General features: G+C 45.6%; 1 protein-coding gene across 1 annotated transcript in view; it reads right to left on the bottom strand.

The window, feature by feature from the left end:
• The window catches only part of PPM1H (protein phosphatase, Mg2+/Mn2+ dependent 1H), a gene marked incomplete at both ends in the record, with an annotated part of 236,734 nt that overhangs the window by 145,797 nt on the left and 73,549 nt on the right, over positions 1-17,388 (bottom strand). The window contains one exon of the mRNA XM_081082895.1: positions 2,841-3,006. Coding sequence (XP_080939021.1) covers positions 2,841-3,006 — 166 coding nt within the window. The remainder of the gene's footprint in view (positions 1-2,840; positions 3,007-17,388) is intronic.

The raw sequence follows: 17,388 nt of genomic DNA, 5'->3' as shown, positions 1-17,388 counted from the left end.
TAATTTGACTTCTTTGGCCAAAAGATTTCTCTATGAATTGGAATAAGAGATGGCTTACAGTTGCCTTAAAATCTTTACACCAATGAATCATTATCTGCAGTAAGAAAAAAATCATCTCATTGCTATCTAGTTACTTCTATGGCCCCTTAATATAAGAAATGTCATTGAATAGAAAGTTACACATCTAGAGAGAATTCCTCTATCACGGATGTTCCTAACATATAAAAAACTCCTATGGTAATTCCTTTTTTTCAGTGTGAATGTAACGTTACTTTACAGAAAAGTTTATGTTTCCTTCAATAGCCTCTAAAAAGGTGGTATTATAGTTGCAGGAACTCTGTGTAAATGTTTATTTTTACTTTACTAAGTTTATTGGGGATGAGGGGATCAAGAAAGCACGGAGCAATGAATCACACCGTGTAGAAGCAGCCCATGTATCTTCCTTTTGTATCCTTCATGCCTCTCAACCGTTTGCAAATGAGATAATGGCGCCGTTATTTATCCCTCGGTCCCATTTCTTACTTAGAGTATTTGCCCCCTTTTCAACCTTATTGTTCTGATGTCTCTGTGGTCGAGGGTATAGAGACTTCCCTTCCACTCCCCTCTCTTGTTGGAATTTTTTTGAATTTGCAACTCCTGAAATCTAAACCTTCCTCCTCTTGCTCCCGAGTTCCAGAACAGTATTTCTAACGTCTTACAAAATACTTCCAACCTAGAAAGTTAGAATATTCCAAACTCAAGTCTCTGCCCACCCCTCACCTTTAAACCTGTACCTGCTCCAGGGTCCACACTCAAGGATCAACATCCAGTGGCTGGAACCTGGCATCTCCAGCTCTCCCCTGCCCGTGCAGTAGGTCATCAGGTCGCCTCAACTGTCTCTCTCACATCATCTCTTCTGAGCTTTCCCTTGCTCTGATCACTGGCTTTGTCCAAGCTGCCATCATTTCTCAGCCAGATTTCTGTTTGAGGCAGACTTTTAGGTGTCCCAGCCTGTAGCTGCTCTCCTAACCTTCCTCAGCGAGCTTCCCACCACCATCACTGTCTTGTCCATTAGGCTCTTGTCTAAAGTCATTTGGTTAAAACTCCAGCGTATTGGGGCATTAAATGGCTCTTGTATGTGAAATCTGCTTGCTGTTTCTGCGTCATCACGCTCCAAGCGCCTACCCACGCTCCAGCACACTAGACCTGACTTAGGCTTCCATACCATTTCAACTCTTCATCTTTCTCCTAAAACTCACTCCTCTGTAGTCCTGCTGCTATTGCCTCTTTCTGCCTCCTCTGCTCAGCTGTAGGAACTGTACCGAGTTCATTGCCTATCCCCAAGCCTAGCGTGCAGACTCAGCGCTCAATACACGTTTGTTGAATGAAGAAATAGATTCAGCCCTGGCCGGTATGCGAAGTGGTTAGAACTTTGGTCTTCATACTCAAGGGTCATGGGTTCGCTCCCCACCCCCTGGACGGGTGTTTGTGCGGGAGGCAACCAGTGATGTGTCTCTCACATAGATGTTTATCTCTCTCTCCTCCTTCCCTTTCTTCCACTTTCTCTGGAAAACAATGGGGAAGGGGGGATATATCCTCAGGTGAGGATTAACAAAAAACAAACAAAGAGGAGATGATTCATGGGGAAGGGGGAGGGGTAGACCCACATTACTTGTCTCCTATGGATGTTTTCTTGCTCAGGGGCCCTATGTCATTACCCTTTCCTAAGCATGGCCATATCCGAGTTAAGGGAGGTCCTTAGATGAGAAAAATCACTGGCCTCATTAAGCAGTGTACCCAGTGTCCTCTGCTAATAAATTGTTCACTCAGAGTGGAAGCCAAAGTCCTGATAACGGGCAGTTCAGGTCCTGCCAGGGCGCCTCACTCCACTCTCATGACCTTTCTGACAACTCTCTCTGCTCCAGCCACATGAGCCTCTTGCTGGTGCTTTAAAACGCCAGGCCGTTCCTCTCTCAGGGTCTTTGCAATGATCTGGAACACAACTGACAGTCTCCTCGGGCCCCTCTGCTTCCTAACTCTGAGCTGAAGTAATGCTATCAAAATAAACCAGCACTCTTACTCCCTAAACGTAAATGCCACGAGACACTATTTCTTAGTCTATGAAGAGAATCCTAGATCCTTTGCAATCCTGTAGAAATTTCTATACAAAAATTCTATACAAGATTGTCAAATAAGTGGTCACATTTGGGTCATCCCCTCCATGTCTCTCCTCCGCAGCACGACAGGACCTGCTGATGGACACAGTGCCAATCGTTCCCTATCTTTTCCTGAGTTTTCTTCTGACTTTTCGGAGGATGTCTGCTTTCCCCTCCCGAAACTGAAGGGAGGAGAAATGCTGTGATTTGTTGGCAGGGCTGCCCCCGTGGGATGCAAGGGCTCTGGGCCAAGTGAAACAAATGTTAATTTGTAATAGAGTTGGGCACAGGCTCCAGCTGGACAACTCCAAGAGACAGGAGAGGAAGAAAGGGGGATAATCATAGCAGGGCTGCGAGTCAATGGCAACAGTTATTTCCACCCCTTGTGAGCAGCTGCCGAACCAGCTCCTTCACAAAAGCCTTGTAGTGGCTACCTTAAATCCATCAAATGTCCTACACACTAATTCTTGCAATAAAATCTACGTATGATTTGGTATTTTATTTACTTTAAAGGTTAAAAACCTACACACCACTTCTTCATACAGATGTTGCCTTCAGCTCTGACTGGTAGCCTGAGCAGAGACCCCCGCCCACTCCACTACCCCTGGGGACTGCTTTTCTCCTGTCCATGACAGACTGCACTCAGCTGGAACCGGAGTGTGTGCGTTCCCCTCCCGGAGGCCTGCGGGCAGAGCGGGGTCTTACCGCGTTCTCCTTCAGCTGCAGCCCCTCCCCATTGGGAAGGGAGGACCGTCTCTTGGTGGAGTTCCTGTTGGGGGTGGAGGCAATGGTCCCCGCTTTCTTCTTCACGGTGAGGACCTCGCAGCTGGCCTGGTCTTCGTTGTGCGTGCTCTTCCCAGCATTGATAACCCTGAGAAGAAGCCAGAAGAGCTGGTCAGACAGAGTGATTCTGGGAAAAGCTGAGAGCTTTGTCTCCAGAGTCAGCCAGGGCGTCTCCACACCTGGCCCAAAACTAACACCCCACTTAATGCAAAGGACCTTTGTAAACTGAGTAAATTGATTTTTAAAAAACAAATTACAGTCTGGCCGGTGTGGCTCAGTCGTTGAGCATCGACCTATGAACCAGGAGGTTACAGTTCGATTCCAGTTAGGGCAATCCCCAGTGTGGGGAGTGCAGGAGGCAGCTGATCAATGTTTCCTCTCATCATTGATATTTCTCTCTCTCCCTCTCCCTTCCTCTCTGAAATCAATAAAAATATATATTCAAAAAGTAAAACAAAAATAAATTCTATTAGCACACATGAACACATTAACCAAAGCACTGTCCTGAGCTCAGCTCATGTAGGTGTCTGATAGATGTGATCAACCCCACTGATCCATTAGAGTCAAAGCAGACCAGATAATCACTCTTTGGGCAAAAACAAGGAAGACAGATCTGGGAAGATGGCTCAGGGAATTCTGTTGCATTTCTCCAAGTGATAAAAAACACCACCACCATCAATCTTATCAAAGACCAAGGCAGTAATTGACAGCACGTTGTAAAATCCAGGGAAACAGAGAACCACAGTTCACTATCGCCCTCCCCATGTTCCCTCTACACACAGAGAAGTGAGTGGATCAAAGGTTTACATATCTACACTAATAAAAGAGAAACATGGTAATTGGTGAACGATCGCTACCCTTTTCATTGGCTAATCAGCGAGATATGCAAATTAACTGTCAGCCAAGATGGCGGCCGGCAGCCAGGCAGCTTGAAACTAACATGAGGCTTGGTTGGCTGCAGGCCTCTGAGCAGGCAGTTTAAGAAACTCTGTAACAAATACCGCGGCACTTCAGCCAGCAGATTCGCAACATTGTAAGCAAACTTTCAGCCGCGGAGGCCTAAGAGCTGGAGCCAAGCCTCAAGGTAAAGCTGGCCCAGAATAAAAAAGAAAAAAAAAAGAAAAAAAGGAGCAGTTGGGAGCTTCAGTCACCCACAGCCTGAAAACAGCCCTCAGCCCCTCACCCAGACTGGCCAGGCACCCAGGTGGGGACCCCCACCCTGAAGGGGGTGTGACCAGCTGCAAACAGCCATCATCCCCTCACCTAGGCTGGCCAGGCACCCCAGTAGAGACCCCCACCCTGATCCAGGACACCCTTCAGGGCAAAACAGCTGGCACCCAACCGTGCACCAGGCCTCTATTCTATATAGTAAAAGGGTAATATGCCTCCCGACACCTGGATCAGTGGAGCCATGAGGCCTCCCGGCACCGGGATAAGCGTGACAGGGGGCAGCGCCCAAACCCCCTGATCGCCCTGCGGCTCTGTTCGTGACAGGGGAAGGCGCCCCAACCCCCTGATCAGCCCTGAGCAGCCCTGCTCTGTGCCTGATAGTGGGGAGCTCCCCAACCCCCTGAGCAGCCCTGCTCTGTGCCTGATAGGGGGGAGCTCCCCAGGCCCCCCGCCCCCTCACGGGCCCTGCTCTGTGTGTGACGGAGTAGAGTCATAACCTCCCCATCAGCCCTACCCTGAGTGTGAGAGTGGCGGCGCCCCAACCCCCTGATCGGCCCTGCTCTGTGGGTGATAGAGGGCGGTGCCCCAACCCCCTGATGGGCCCTGCTCTGTGTGTGACGGGGGCAGCGCCCCAACCCCCTGATTGGCCCTGCTCTGTGTGTGACAGGGGGAAGCTCCCAACCCCCTGATGGGCCCTGCTCTGTGAGTGACCGGGGCAGTGCCCCAACCCCGATTGGCCCTGCTCTGTGCGTGACCGAGGGTGGCGCCACAACCTCCCCATCGACCCTGCCTTGAGTGTGACGGGGGCGGTGCCCCAACCCCCCAATCGGCCCTACCCTGAGCGTGACTGAGGGTGGCATCACAACCTCCCAATCTCCCTGCTCTGTGCATGACAGGGTGCGGCGCCCCAACTCCCCAATCGGCCCTGCTCTGAGCCCGACCAGGGGCTGCACCTAGGGATTGGGCCTGCCCTCTGCCACCCGGGAGCAGGCCTAAGCCAGCAGGTTGTTATCTCCCGAGGGGTCCCAGACTGCGAGAGGGCACAGTCCGGGCTGAGGGACCCCCCCTTCCCCCCGAGTGCACAAATTTTTGTGCACCGGGCCTCTAGTATATATATATATATATATATATATATATATATATATATATATATATATTTTTTTTTTTTTTTTTGATTTTTTACAGAGAGGAAGGGAGAAGGACAGAGAGTTAGAAACATTGATGAGAGAGAAACATCGATCAGCTGCCTCCCGCACACCCCCTACTGGGGATGTGCCCTCAACCAAGGTACATGCCCTTGACCGGAATTGAACCTAGGACCCTTCAGTCCACAGGCCGATGCTCTATCCTCTGAGCCAAACTGGTTAGGGCAAAGGTTTACCCTTTTTAAGTTATCGTTAGCCCTTCACCTTTCCTCCTGGAGAATCCTCATCACTGTGCATCACCACGCCAGGCTTCAGGACGCTGATGTCTACACGTGGCCACATCATGATATCATGGCTTCTTGACACTCTTTGGCCTAATTACTGAATGTGTTAAGCATAGGAATGCTTCCCAAAAGCATGCTGCATTACCCATCTCCCTTCTGTATCAGTGACTGCAGACGGAGCACTTGCGTTTCAGTGCCATTTTTTCATTGAGTAATTAAGCAGCTGCTACACTGGATTTCCCGGAAGAGCTCTCCTGGATGTGCCAGTAGCTGCTTTCTTTCCGAAACTTCAACAGTGTCACAGTCAGTGACAGTGAGGGTGGAGGATACAGAACTCAGTGGCAAGGAAAGAAAAGATGCTCTTTTTGAAGGGAAGAGAAATGGAAATCCCCTCTTAAGGGTGGTGTGCACACTGCTCTATTAATCTGGCGTACTCCTTCCTAACAACTACAAGACAACTGTTTTCAAACAACTTTTTTCTTTTAAATTCTGCAATAATTATAGATGCAGAGAGAATTGCAAAAACAGTACTACATAGATGTGCCCTCCACCCAACTTCCTCCAGTGGTAACATTTTACATGACTACAGTACAATATCAAAACAAGCAATTGACTCACACAAAACTGTCAACCAGACTGCAGATCTCATCCAAATTTCACCACATTTCATACAAAATGGTCTTGAGTTTTGAAAACTGTATACATCTCCATAAGCCAACACACTCACACACCACAACCAACTGGGGAACGGAGAGCAAACCGAGATGTGAGTGCCGCAAGATCTAAGGGAGCAGGGTTCAAGCACTCTTCTGCCGAACCCTGGGGTTCTATGGAGGTGTCTTATACATGTTAACATTTACTTTAAATTTCTTTTTTTTAACCCTAACCAGTTTGGTTCAGTGATAGAGCATCGGCCTACAGCCTCAAGGGTCCCAGGTTCGATTCTGGTCAAGGGCATGTACCTTGGTTGCAGGCACATACCCAGTAGGGAGTGTGCAGGAGGCAGCTGATCGATGTTTCTCTCTCATCGATGTTTCTAACTCTCTATCCCTCTCCCTTCCTCTCTGCAAAAAATCAATAAAATATATTTTTTAAAAATTACTTTTTTTACATGCATAAGCATTTGGGGAAAAAGGCAATAATTCAAAAGTTCATTCCCATCTGTTACATGTGAACAGATAGATATGTGCCGGTTTATATATTGTTGGCAGCCTGGGCATAATCTATCTTTCTTCTTTCATTGACCGGTATCACTTGACTGAAAGGAGAACTGTTTTGCAATTATAGTCTCCCCTCCTCCCCAATATTCATGAATTTTGCAACCTTGGATTCAACCAACCCTGGACTGAAAACAGTATTTTCAATATGTGGTTGGGAATCTGTGGATGCGCAGGGTCAACTGTGTGCCTTGTTCTTCCCCGTTCTGTCTGATAAGGGACTGGAGCACCCACAGATTTTGTGTCTGCTGGGGTCCTGGAACCAACCCCCCTCCCCAAATACTGAGGTACAACTGTACCTACCTATATGTTCCAGGGAAATGACCATATCAGTCATCTATTATGTCCCCTACTTCAAATGTCTATATTCACCACACTGCTTCATCATTCTTATCAGGTTTACTATAAATTTCAACTTAACCCTTTTTTAAAAAAACAAAGGCCTACTTTTACTCATTTTACATTTTCATGTAATATTTTTAAAAACTAGATTATTGCTTATAGAGTTTGAAGACCTCTGTCCAGGCGGCGTGTGTAAGAAGTGGGGATCCTTGCCCGACTCTGTCAGTCAGCTCTGCCTCTGGTGCCGTGCCGAGATCCTCTTGAGGATGAAAGGATGGGGGAGGAGAGTCCAAGGTCAAGTTTCTAGCCCACCTTCACTGTCTCTAAGGAGGGGGCATTTGCATATGGTTGAAGAATAAAATGTGGTTCTCGAAGACACGGTGAAGCTACCTGCATGCTGACTATTACTATTACCACACTCAGTCCCTGAGCCAAACAACTCAGCCCAGGCCCAGAGCCCGGAAGTGGGAGCAGGGTTCAGAATGAGCCCGACCTTGACCCCCAGCCCAAGCTCTTCCTGTGACATGTGGAACTCACATCCGCTGGGTCAGCCACGCTGGACATGTGGGGAGGCACAGGGTCAGCAGCCAGGCAGGCTGAGGCCCAGCCCTGCGAGAAAGGGCATTTTCTCCCCGCTTCTCTGGCCATTGGAGGAGTCCGAGACAGGGCCCAGAGGAAGGAAGAAGGATGGGTAGTCAGATCTGCTCATCTCTACAGGAGCCCAGGCCTCATCCAGGGGTTTGCAGCTGGAGCTCATAAGAGAACATGCATTCGACTGGAGTTTCCTTTATGTCCATCCTTAGAGAACAAAATCAGGAAGAAGTAGGAGGTTTAAAAATACCACCTGCCACTTCCCGGTCACTGGTGGTGAATCCACGCAACATGTGCAGTGGGCTGTTTACTGGATGGGGACGTCATACCTCATGGCCTCCCACGTGACTGCCTTCCCTAAGGACAGCTGAAGTGAGGTGTGGCTGGGAAAACCAGTTCAAAACAACGGTCCCCTCCTACTGTCCTCTGCACAAGAATCTCACTGCTATTTCTGGAACTTGGCATCACCCTGACCACTGGCCCCTAAACTTATGCGGTAGTCAGGTCTTTCTTCCCCCCCAATAAAAAAAGCATCACTGATCTCCAATAGCTACGTGCCAGGCTGACTCATCGGCCACTGCTGTTTTCCAACAGCCAACAAAGCTACTATAATTACACAAATCACGAAGCACTGTCCCTGAAAGTGCTTATCTCCTGTTTCTTGGCGGATATTAAACTCCAAAGTTGACTGAACCTTAGCAAGAGACCCTAGAAACTTTATTTTATGCACGAGAAGCCCGGGGTCCTGAAAGGGGGAGACTTGTGCATGGTCACACAGCTGAATACAGCACAGCTGTGAGCACACATAAGCGCTCCCAGCGCTTTCTGCTGCAGCTCTCAGCGGCATTATTTTCCTATTGTGTGTCTATTCTTATCAGCCCTGGTTCAGAGGGCTGTATTGCAATGAATGACTCATCAAAGCCGGGGAAACTAGGAAAGAACAGTCATGGGTGGCCTTACTTGGCCATTTCATGTTGAATACTGTGAATGACACTAACGAAATATCACAAAGTCAGAAATGGCAACCAGGTTGGAAGGGAGCCGCTCCAACCCTGAAGAATAATCAGATCTAACCTGATTATTCTTCAGATGATAAGGTCATATTAAGTGAAAGCCACTGCCTTTTTAAAAAATACAACTCTTGGTCTGGCTGCTGTGGCTCAATAGTTGAGCATCGATCTATGAACCAGGAGGTCACCGTCTGATTCCTGGTCAGGGCACATGCCCAGGTTGGGGGCCTGATCCCCAGTTCCCCAGTGTGGCATGCAGGAGGCAGCTGATCAGTGTCTCTCTGTCATCATTGATGTTTCTCTCTCTCTCTCTCTCTCTCTCTCTCTCTCTCTCTCCCTGCCTCTCTGAAATCAATAAAAATATATTTAAATAAATAAAAAATACAACTCTTATCCCATATTTTATATTATTTCAAATTCCTTACTCCATACAGACTTAGGAGAAAGTCCTGATTCTTCTCAATTTACTTTGCTTTAAAGAGCTTGACCTCTATCAACTTAACTATTTGATTTTGTTCAAAGGCAAATGCTTTATTTACTAAATGTAAATGAAACCTTTAGTTAAGTATAAATTGAGAAAAACTTTCCTTCTAAGCTAAGGAGTATCATGCTGTTAATAGCTTTGTCTTTAAATGGAAGCAGCTGTATCAGTAGCTAGCTCCCTTCTTGTCCTGTGCTCCAGCGTGAAGTCAGCACTGTCTTGTGTCTTGAGATAAACTGGAATGACTATTAAATGTGCATTCTTTTTTTACAAAGAGACTTTTTATTGATTTTTAGAGAGAGAGAGAGGAATGGAGAGAGAAAAGTAGGAAGGGAGGGAGGGGGAGGAGACGAGAGAGAGAGAGAGAGAGAGAGAGAGAGAGAGAGAGAGAGAAAGAAACATCCTTGAGAGAGCAAAATACCCAAAATACCGATAGGCTGCCTCATGCATGCCCCCCACCAGGGTACCAAGCCTGCAACCCGGGCATGTGCCCTGACCAGGAATCAAACTTGCAACTTTTCAGTGCATGGGACAATGTCTAACCAACTGAGCGACACTGGCCAGGGCTAGATATGCATGTTTTATCTGAACAATACCTACCCAAGATGCTTAATTTTAAGACATTAAAACAAAATGCTGGTAGACCACAAATCAGGCCTGTGTTCTCAACTACTATGCTTTGTAATTTTCAGTTTAATGCAGTGGTTCTCAGCCTTCCTAATGCCGCGACCCTTTAGTACAGCTCCTCATGTTGTGGTGACCCCCAATTTCATTGTTACAAATTGAACATAATTAAAGCATAGTGATTAATCACAAAAACAATATGTAATTATATATGTGTTTTCCGATGGTCTTAGGCGACCCCTGTGAAAGGGTCATTTGACCCCCAAAGGGGTCGCGACCCACAGGTTGAGAACCACTGGTTTAATGTCAAGGAAGCCATTTTCCTGCTGTGTAGGGAATTGGAAAATGAGGTCATCAAAGATAGATATGGAGTCAGGGTAGTGTCTTACATTTGTTGAAAAATAACTATGTACCAGGTACTGCTGTTAGCGCTTTACATTTAGAAATCAACTCATTTCATTCTCTTGTCAACTCTGTGAGTTAGCCACCACCATTCTTCCCTTTTTAATGGTAAGTTGCAGCTAGTGGAAGGCAGAGTGTTTGGTCAAATAACTTCAGGAAACCTCAGTTCCTTAGCAGTACTTCATGGATTACATTCTGGGAGTTGCTAAAGTAGGTGTGTGCGTGAGTGTACATGTGTGCTCACATGTATGTGTGAGTGTGTGTGTGTGTTGAGGAGGGGGATTTTAGTCATCTAAAATTAAGAGTAGGGTAATTTTGTACTTAGGATTAAAATTCAGGTGGGAGAAATATTAGAGGGTGAAGAGGATGAATACAGAAAGTTAACATCCAGTCAGGTCTTTCAACCCTTACAGTGGTTCCCAGCCTTGGCTGCACATTAGAATCACCTGGGAATCCTTTTAAAATCCTGATTTCTGGGCCTCATCCTCCGCAAATTCTGTTTCTTTGTTACTAATGTTGTGGCCTCACCCCATAACAAAGAAACAGAATTTCCGGAGGGTGAGGCCCAGAAATCAGGATTTTAAAAAGATTCCCAGGTGATTCTATTGTGCAGCCAAGGCTGAGAACCACTGGCTTAGAAGATCATGAAACATTTGCCCTGGAAGAGACACAAGTTAAACTCATTTATGGACTGCGTTAACCTTCGAACCTATATTCAATTGAACCAAAGCACCTAGATTTTTTTCCTCTTGTAAAACCAGGTAAACACAGAATTTTAAGTACCTGGAAGTCAAAAAAATGCTCCGTCTATCAGATACAGCTTGCAGCTCTGACCTGGATGCCAGGAAAGAATGTGACCATGACCTTTGGATCAGAGCAATAGCAGAACCTATTTAGAAAGAGCAAGCGATTCATTCTATGCTACTGGCCTACATTTGGGAAACCTGTTTCCTCCTTTCTACTTGTGAAATACTCTAGCCGCAAATTTTTAAAATATCAACTCCACCTGAATTTTAGCAGAAAAATCCTGCTTTAATTTTTATTTATTTATTTTTTTGTTAATCCCCACCAGAAGATATTTTTTCCTTTGATTTTTTTTTTAAAACAGGCTCTACCTTAAAAAAAAATTTTTTATTGATTTCAAAGAGGAAGGGAGATGGAGAAAGACAGAAACATCAATGATGAGAACCACTGACCGGCTGCCTCCTGCACGCCCCCATCCCCCGCACTGGGATCAAGCCTACAACCTGGGCATGTGCCCTGATGGGGGAATCAAACCGTGACCTTCTGGTTCATAGGTCGATGCTCAACCACTGAGCCACACCCACTGGGTTCCTTTGATTTTTTTAGAGAGAGTTGAAGGGAGGCAAGGAGACAGAGAAACATCAATATGAGAGAGAAACATCAATTGGTTGTCTCCTGAATGTGCCCTGAGTGGCACCAGAGATGGAACCTGCAACCCAGGTACGTGTCCTTGACTGGGAATGGAACCAGCAACCCTTTGGTGAGAAGGCCAACACTCTAACCACTGAGCACACCAGCCAGGGCAGAAAGTCCTGCCTTTAATTGCAATTATTAAGGTATTAAGTTATTTGCCTTTTCATCTGCTCAAAACATCGACTGCAAGGACACTCGTCTGACAATGACACAGAGAACAGGGCCCTATTACTAAATAGAGACAAATGAATACCCTCAAGTATTATCAGTAGTGACCCCGGTCACAAAGGCCACTGGTCCAGAGAACTCACAGCGGAACATCTTTCAAAAGAATTTACAAAAGGCAGTCCATTGACAAAGGCCAGTCACATCTGACATTTTCCCAAGGATTTCCATGTTTCATGTACTGTGCTAAACATCTGATGGGTGTCAAGTCCTTCATCACCAACACCCTCTCCTCCCCACCATGAGGTACGTACATGGCAGAGTGCAAAAGGCACAAACAAGGACAACAGTCATCCAGACCTAGTCCAAACATGGTTTCCGCAAATCATTAGCTCTAGCTGTGTCACTGCCGCATTACTCTCTCCCTCCAAAACGGAGATGGTAAGTCACTTCTATTCATAGGAGTTGTAAGAAGTAACTGCTCTGGCATAAGAAGTATTTAACAGTACCTGGCACATAGTAACTACTCGATAAAATTTATTAAATAATAATAAACCAAATACAAAGCTATCCACCTGTTCTGTTGGGCCCAGGGGACTTTACCCAAGAATGCTAGTTTAAAGAGAATCTCCCCCTCCCCTTTCCATCAGCAGCCCTCTGCCTGCCTCAAGGACACATGGCCGACTCAGCCCACAGAGCCTTCTTGTGGCTTGGCATGACACTTCCCAGAACAGGGACCCTCAGCAGGCCATCCGCTCCTGAGTCCCCTTCTCAATGTTACTGCAACACCCAAGCCACACGTGTGACGGTGATGTGCACCCAGGAGAGCACTCACACAGTTATGAACACGCCGCTGTTAGATTCCCACCCGGACCTGCCCGGAGATGCGTCTCTGACCCCAGGGCTCCTGGATTCCGGAGCTCTGGTCCCAGATCCACAGAAAAAGACCAAGCTTGGTTTAATTTGGGTTGTGTTGTTGCTGTTATATTGTTTTGTTTTTTTAAAAGAGAATAAAAACCTGAACAGTTTAGGCTAAAAAGTTTACACGGTTAATACTTCTAAGCAGGCAGCGACTGCACTAGGTAAGAAAGAGGAAGTGTTTTATAAAGGCCATCGCCTGAGATAAGATAATGCTGATTCAGGAACAACTGAGAAGCAGACAGCAAAAGGCTGTAGGGAGAGGGGCGGTAAATGAATCATTTATGGAAGACCAAATACAGCTATCAATTATTAAAACCCTCTTCTAGGTAACCTCTTAGGCAATGCTTCCTGTGATTCTCTGAGGTGGTTACTGACCCCCCAGATAAGCTGGAACATAAGGACAAAGAATGCCTAGCTCCAATGGAGCAAGTACCCACTGAAAAAGCAAGGCTCTGACTAGGAAACTCAGCCTCAGAAAAAGTAGCCAGACTTCCATCAAGAATAACACTTCTCCCAGACCGCCTCAGCCACCCTGGGTAGGAGGGGAAGCAGAGGCCCTCCCAGCCCCTTCAGTTAACAGTCACTTGGGTGTGACCAGGGAGGAGAAAGGACAGTATGGAATGGAATTTCCTAGTGTTTGGCTTTCACATTTTGGAAGGTGACTAAGTGCCAACACATGGAGGAGAGAGCATGGTTGAGAAGGCAAGATAAACATAGGCCAGGAAAAGACCACAGACCTGCAGACCATGACGCACCCTCTGCTTCCCAGCCCCATTCATGGCGGGATGCGACCAATCAGGGAGTTACAAACTGGGGTCTTGGGATTTACATTCAGGCTGCTATTTTTACATTTTTGCCCACAAAGTGTTTTTGTTCTTGTTGTTTTAATATGTTTTATTGATTTCAGAGAGAGGACGGGAGAGGGAGAGAAAGATAGAAACATCAACGATGAGAGAGAATCATAGATTAGCTGCCTCCTGCAAGCCTCCTACTGGGGATCGAACCCCAAGCCTGGACATGTGCCCTGACCTGGAATTGAACCGTGACTTCCTGGTTCATGGGTCGATGCTCAATCACTGAGCCACACCAGCCATTTTTTTTAAAAGGTGCATTAGTTGTCAACATTTTAAAATATTTAAAAATTGAGATATTTACATTTTAAAAATCTTAAAATTTCCCATTTATCTTGAAAACTAATGCATCAGGCTAAACACCTGTCAAGCTCTTGTGTGACAACATTCAGTTGGATGTGAGGGGAGGCAGACCCAGGAGATAGGACATGTCTTCACCAGCTCAACCCAGACCTCACTCTGTCCACCTCTGCACCAACCTGGTCCCAAAAGCATTTGACTCTGCAACCCTGAAATCAGATCTCTGTGACTTCATAAATAAACCAAGACAACAATTCGATGGATAGTATATATTCGCCATATTGATTGAACGAATTACTTTAAATATTTATTGTGTAACCAAATAGGGATAAACCAGGACTAGGATATGCTTTCTGCTTTCAGGGAGCCCCCAGTCATCGGTAATAGGGAGACCTTCTTACAAATACCCACAGTTTGCTCAGGTCGATGCCATTCTCGAGGTTCGTGTCACAGGGGATCTGAGAAAGTAGAGCGGGAGACAACTCTGCAAAGGTAGAGTCCGGGAAAGTGTCCCAGATGAGGTGGCATGGGGCTCAGCCGCATGGAATGAGGGAAGAAACTGATAGTCCGAGGAAAGACAAGGAAAGGCACTCCAAGCAGAGGAGCAGCCGGTGAAAATAGGGCGACGCGGACTGTACAAAGAGGGGCTGGATGTGGCCTAAGTGTAGGCTTGGCCAGGGACCTACCTCAGAACCAGATCAGAAAATCCTGTGGGAACTTTATCCTGTTGAGCTCATGACCAACAGGAAGAGTCTAAGAATGCTTAAACACAGGACTGGTAGGATCAACATTACTTAGGAAAATAAGAGCAGTGGCCTAACGGAGGATGGAGTGTAGAGGATAAATGACAAACGCAAAGAGATCAGTTAGGGTCTCTAATAATAGTTCTGGTGACCAAGAGGCTGTAGACCAGCGGTTCTCAACCTGTGGGTCGCGACCCTTTGGAGGTAGAACGACCCTTTCACAGGGGTTGCCTAAGACCATCGGACAACACATATGTAATTACATGTTGTTTTTGTGATTAAGCACTATGCTTTAATTATGTTCAATTTGTAACAATGAAATTGGAGGTCACCACAACATGAGGAACTGTATTAAAGGGTCGCGGCATTAGGAAGGCTGAGAACCACTGCTGGAGACCAATCAATGGCTCTGTGTGGAGGGGCAGAGGGGGTTTGAGAGGAGGTGAATGAATGGAGAAGGCCCAGCAGAGCCTACTGGATGTGGGTGGTGGAGGAGAGAGGAGCCAAGAGGATGACTCTCAGGTTTCTACCGGCAGAAGGAGCCAAAGAGGAACACCGATTATAAAGCGAGATGAGAAAATGAAACAAGTCTTGAAGGTGGTGAAGAGTTCTGTGGGATAAGGCAAAAGCAGCGGCAGGCAACTTCAACTTAGCCAGGTGGGCAAACTATGGCTTGTGGACCAATTCCAAGCCACTGCTTGTTTTGTATGGCCCCCAAGCTAAGAATGGTTCTTTCGTTTTTGAGTTGTTGGGGGAGGAGAGGAATCAGAAGAACATTTTATGACATGTAAAAAGTGTATGAAATTCACATTTCAGTGTCCATAAAGTTTTATTGGGACACAACCACATCCATTCATTCACATATGGTCTATGGTGGCTTTCCAGCTACAATGGCAGAGTTAGAAGTTTTGAGAGGTTGTCTTGCGCCCCCAAAGCGTGCACTACGTACTATCTATACCTTTACAGGAAATGTGTGCTGACCCCTCAACTTAACTATTAGTCTGCACTCTCTGAAACTGTCTTTTTAAGTCAAAGGCTGAAAATTTCATATGATTATACATAATGTGTAAGTGAAGCAAAGGAGGGAGATGTAGGCTTGGATTGAATTTAATGTGCATCTTGGTGTTATTAGTAACATCAGCTTTGGATACACTTTGCTGCTAGCATTTGATGGCCACCGTCAGCATCTATCCATCTCACCAATATAATTAAATAACTGAAGATTAAAATGATCAAAAGAAGATATGGTGTTGCCCCACAGATCTCTCCACACAGATATCTTCCTACTGGCTGCTTAGAAATGAACTTTTAACACAGTAAAGATAAAAATGAAAAAGCTGCCTTCGGACGTTTCCTTTCAGTTATTCTATGGGTCCTCTTGTAAAAACCATTAATATCACCAAAGTCCAACTTCCGTATTTAAATAAGGAAGTCTGTGCTTGGCCAGAGGCTGGAGAAAATTCCCACATGAGGCCACAGGGCTACTCTGTTGGGGCCAAGTGAGATCAAAGTAAAGGCCTTCCCCCAAAAGATTTTAAGTTTGGTAGTTTTACCTTAAATAAAACACAAAAATAACTTTTGCAGATTTAGAATAATATTACTTGCATATATATATATGGGACACCCCAACTGTTAACTTCTGTTGGCAATTAAGGGCAGGGGAGGGGGGAGCAATGTGCTTGAAGCTAGTACATTTCTAAAGATAAGGTTTCCTTTCTTTATTCACCAGATGTATCCATACCATTCGAAATGTGAGAGAAATGATTTTTTTTTTTACAACAAAGTGAAAGCCAATTTCAAGAGTGTAATTTAAAAGTGTGAACTTTAAAATGCCTGGAACTAATAAAATAAAACCAAAAGATAAAAGTGCTCTAATCTCAAAAGATATAAAATAAACTCATTTTTAATTAGCAGATTCATCAAAAACCCCATTTAATCAGAGCCTTTCCCTTGCTTTTGTAATTAGTTGCACAACAGCCCATAAATAGAACATAGGTATTGCAAGAAGGACTTGTGACATGTCACATGGTTTCAGCACTCCAACATGCTTTTTCTGAGGCAAACATGGCACTACTGCAAGGGTATGCTAAGAGCAAAAATTAATTTCCCCCTCATTACTTCAGTCTTTTTTTTTGTTTTTAAACACAGACTTTGACTGAAAACAGTCTGCTTTGGAAAATCTTCACCCCCCTGAGCACTAACTTGTAGAGAAAGTCTGTTTATTTCCAGATGAAAGCCTGAACAGTATAAACAGCAGCCCTTTGAAAAGCTGGTTGCTATCTGATCTAACATTATTTTACTTTTGTGCCCAACCCAGGTCAAATCTCAGTGAACACTTCAAGCCTCCCCAATGTACAAGGGAAAGAACATGCTAGTTTAAACTGAGGCCCCAGAAAGGCCAATCTGGGTTCCATTTTAGGCAAATTGGTGTCTCCATCCTCAAAAAGCTAGAAAGTACAATGAGACAAATGCTTGACAAGAATGTAAACTATTTCTAACTGGATTCCCAATATTACCCTAAAATAAAAGGACAAAGGGGGCTCCCAATATATCTCAATTAGTTAAAGACGGATATGCTCCATGATGCTCCCTGCTGATTCTGGTTATGCTTTATGCACTCTCAAGGCACACAGCAGGGAGTGGGCACTCAATAAATGCTAGCTGAATGAATGAACAAATGAACTCATGTCCTCCATCATGTCCCACAGGGGGCACGAGGATACTGACTGAGTTCTAAGCCTGCCTATTTGTTTTTAAAACATAAAGTATTTTTATTGGGATGTCCCA

Source organism: Myotis nattereri, assembly GCF_964212035.1.
Source record: "Myotis nattereri genome assembly, chromosome: 2".
Lineage (NCBI taxonomy): Eukaryota > Metazoa > Chordata > Mammalia > Chiroptera > Vespertilionidae > Myotis > Myotis nattereri.
This window is presented reverse-complemented; position numbering and strand designations above follow the sequence as displayed.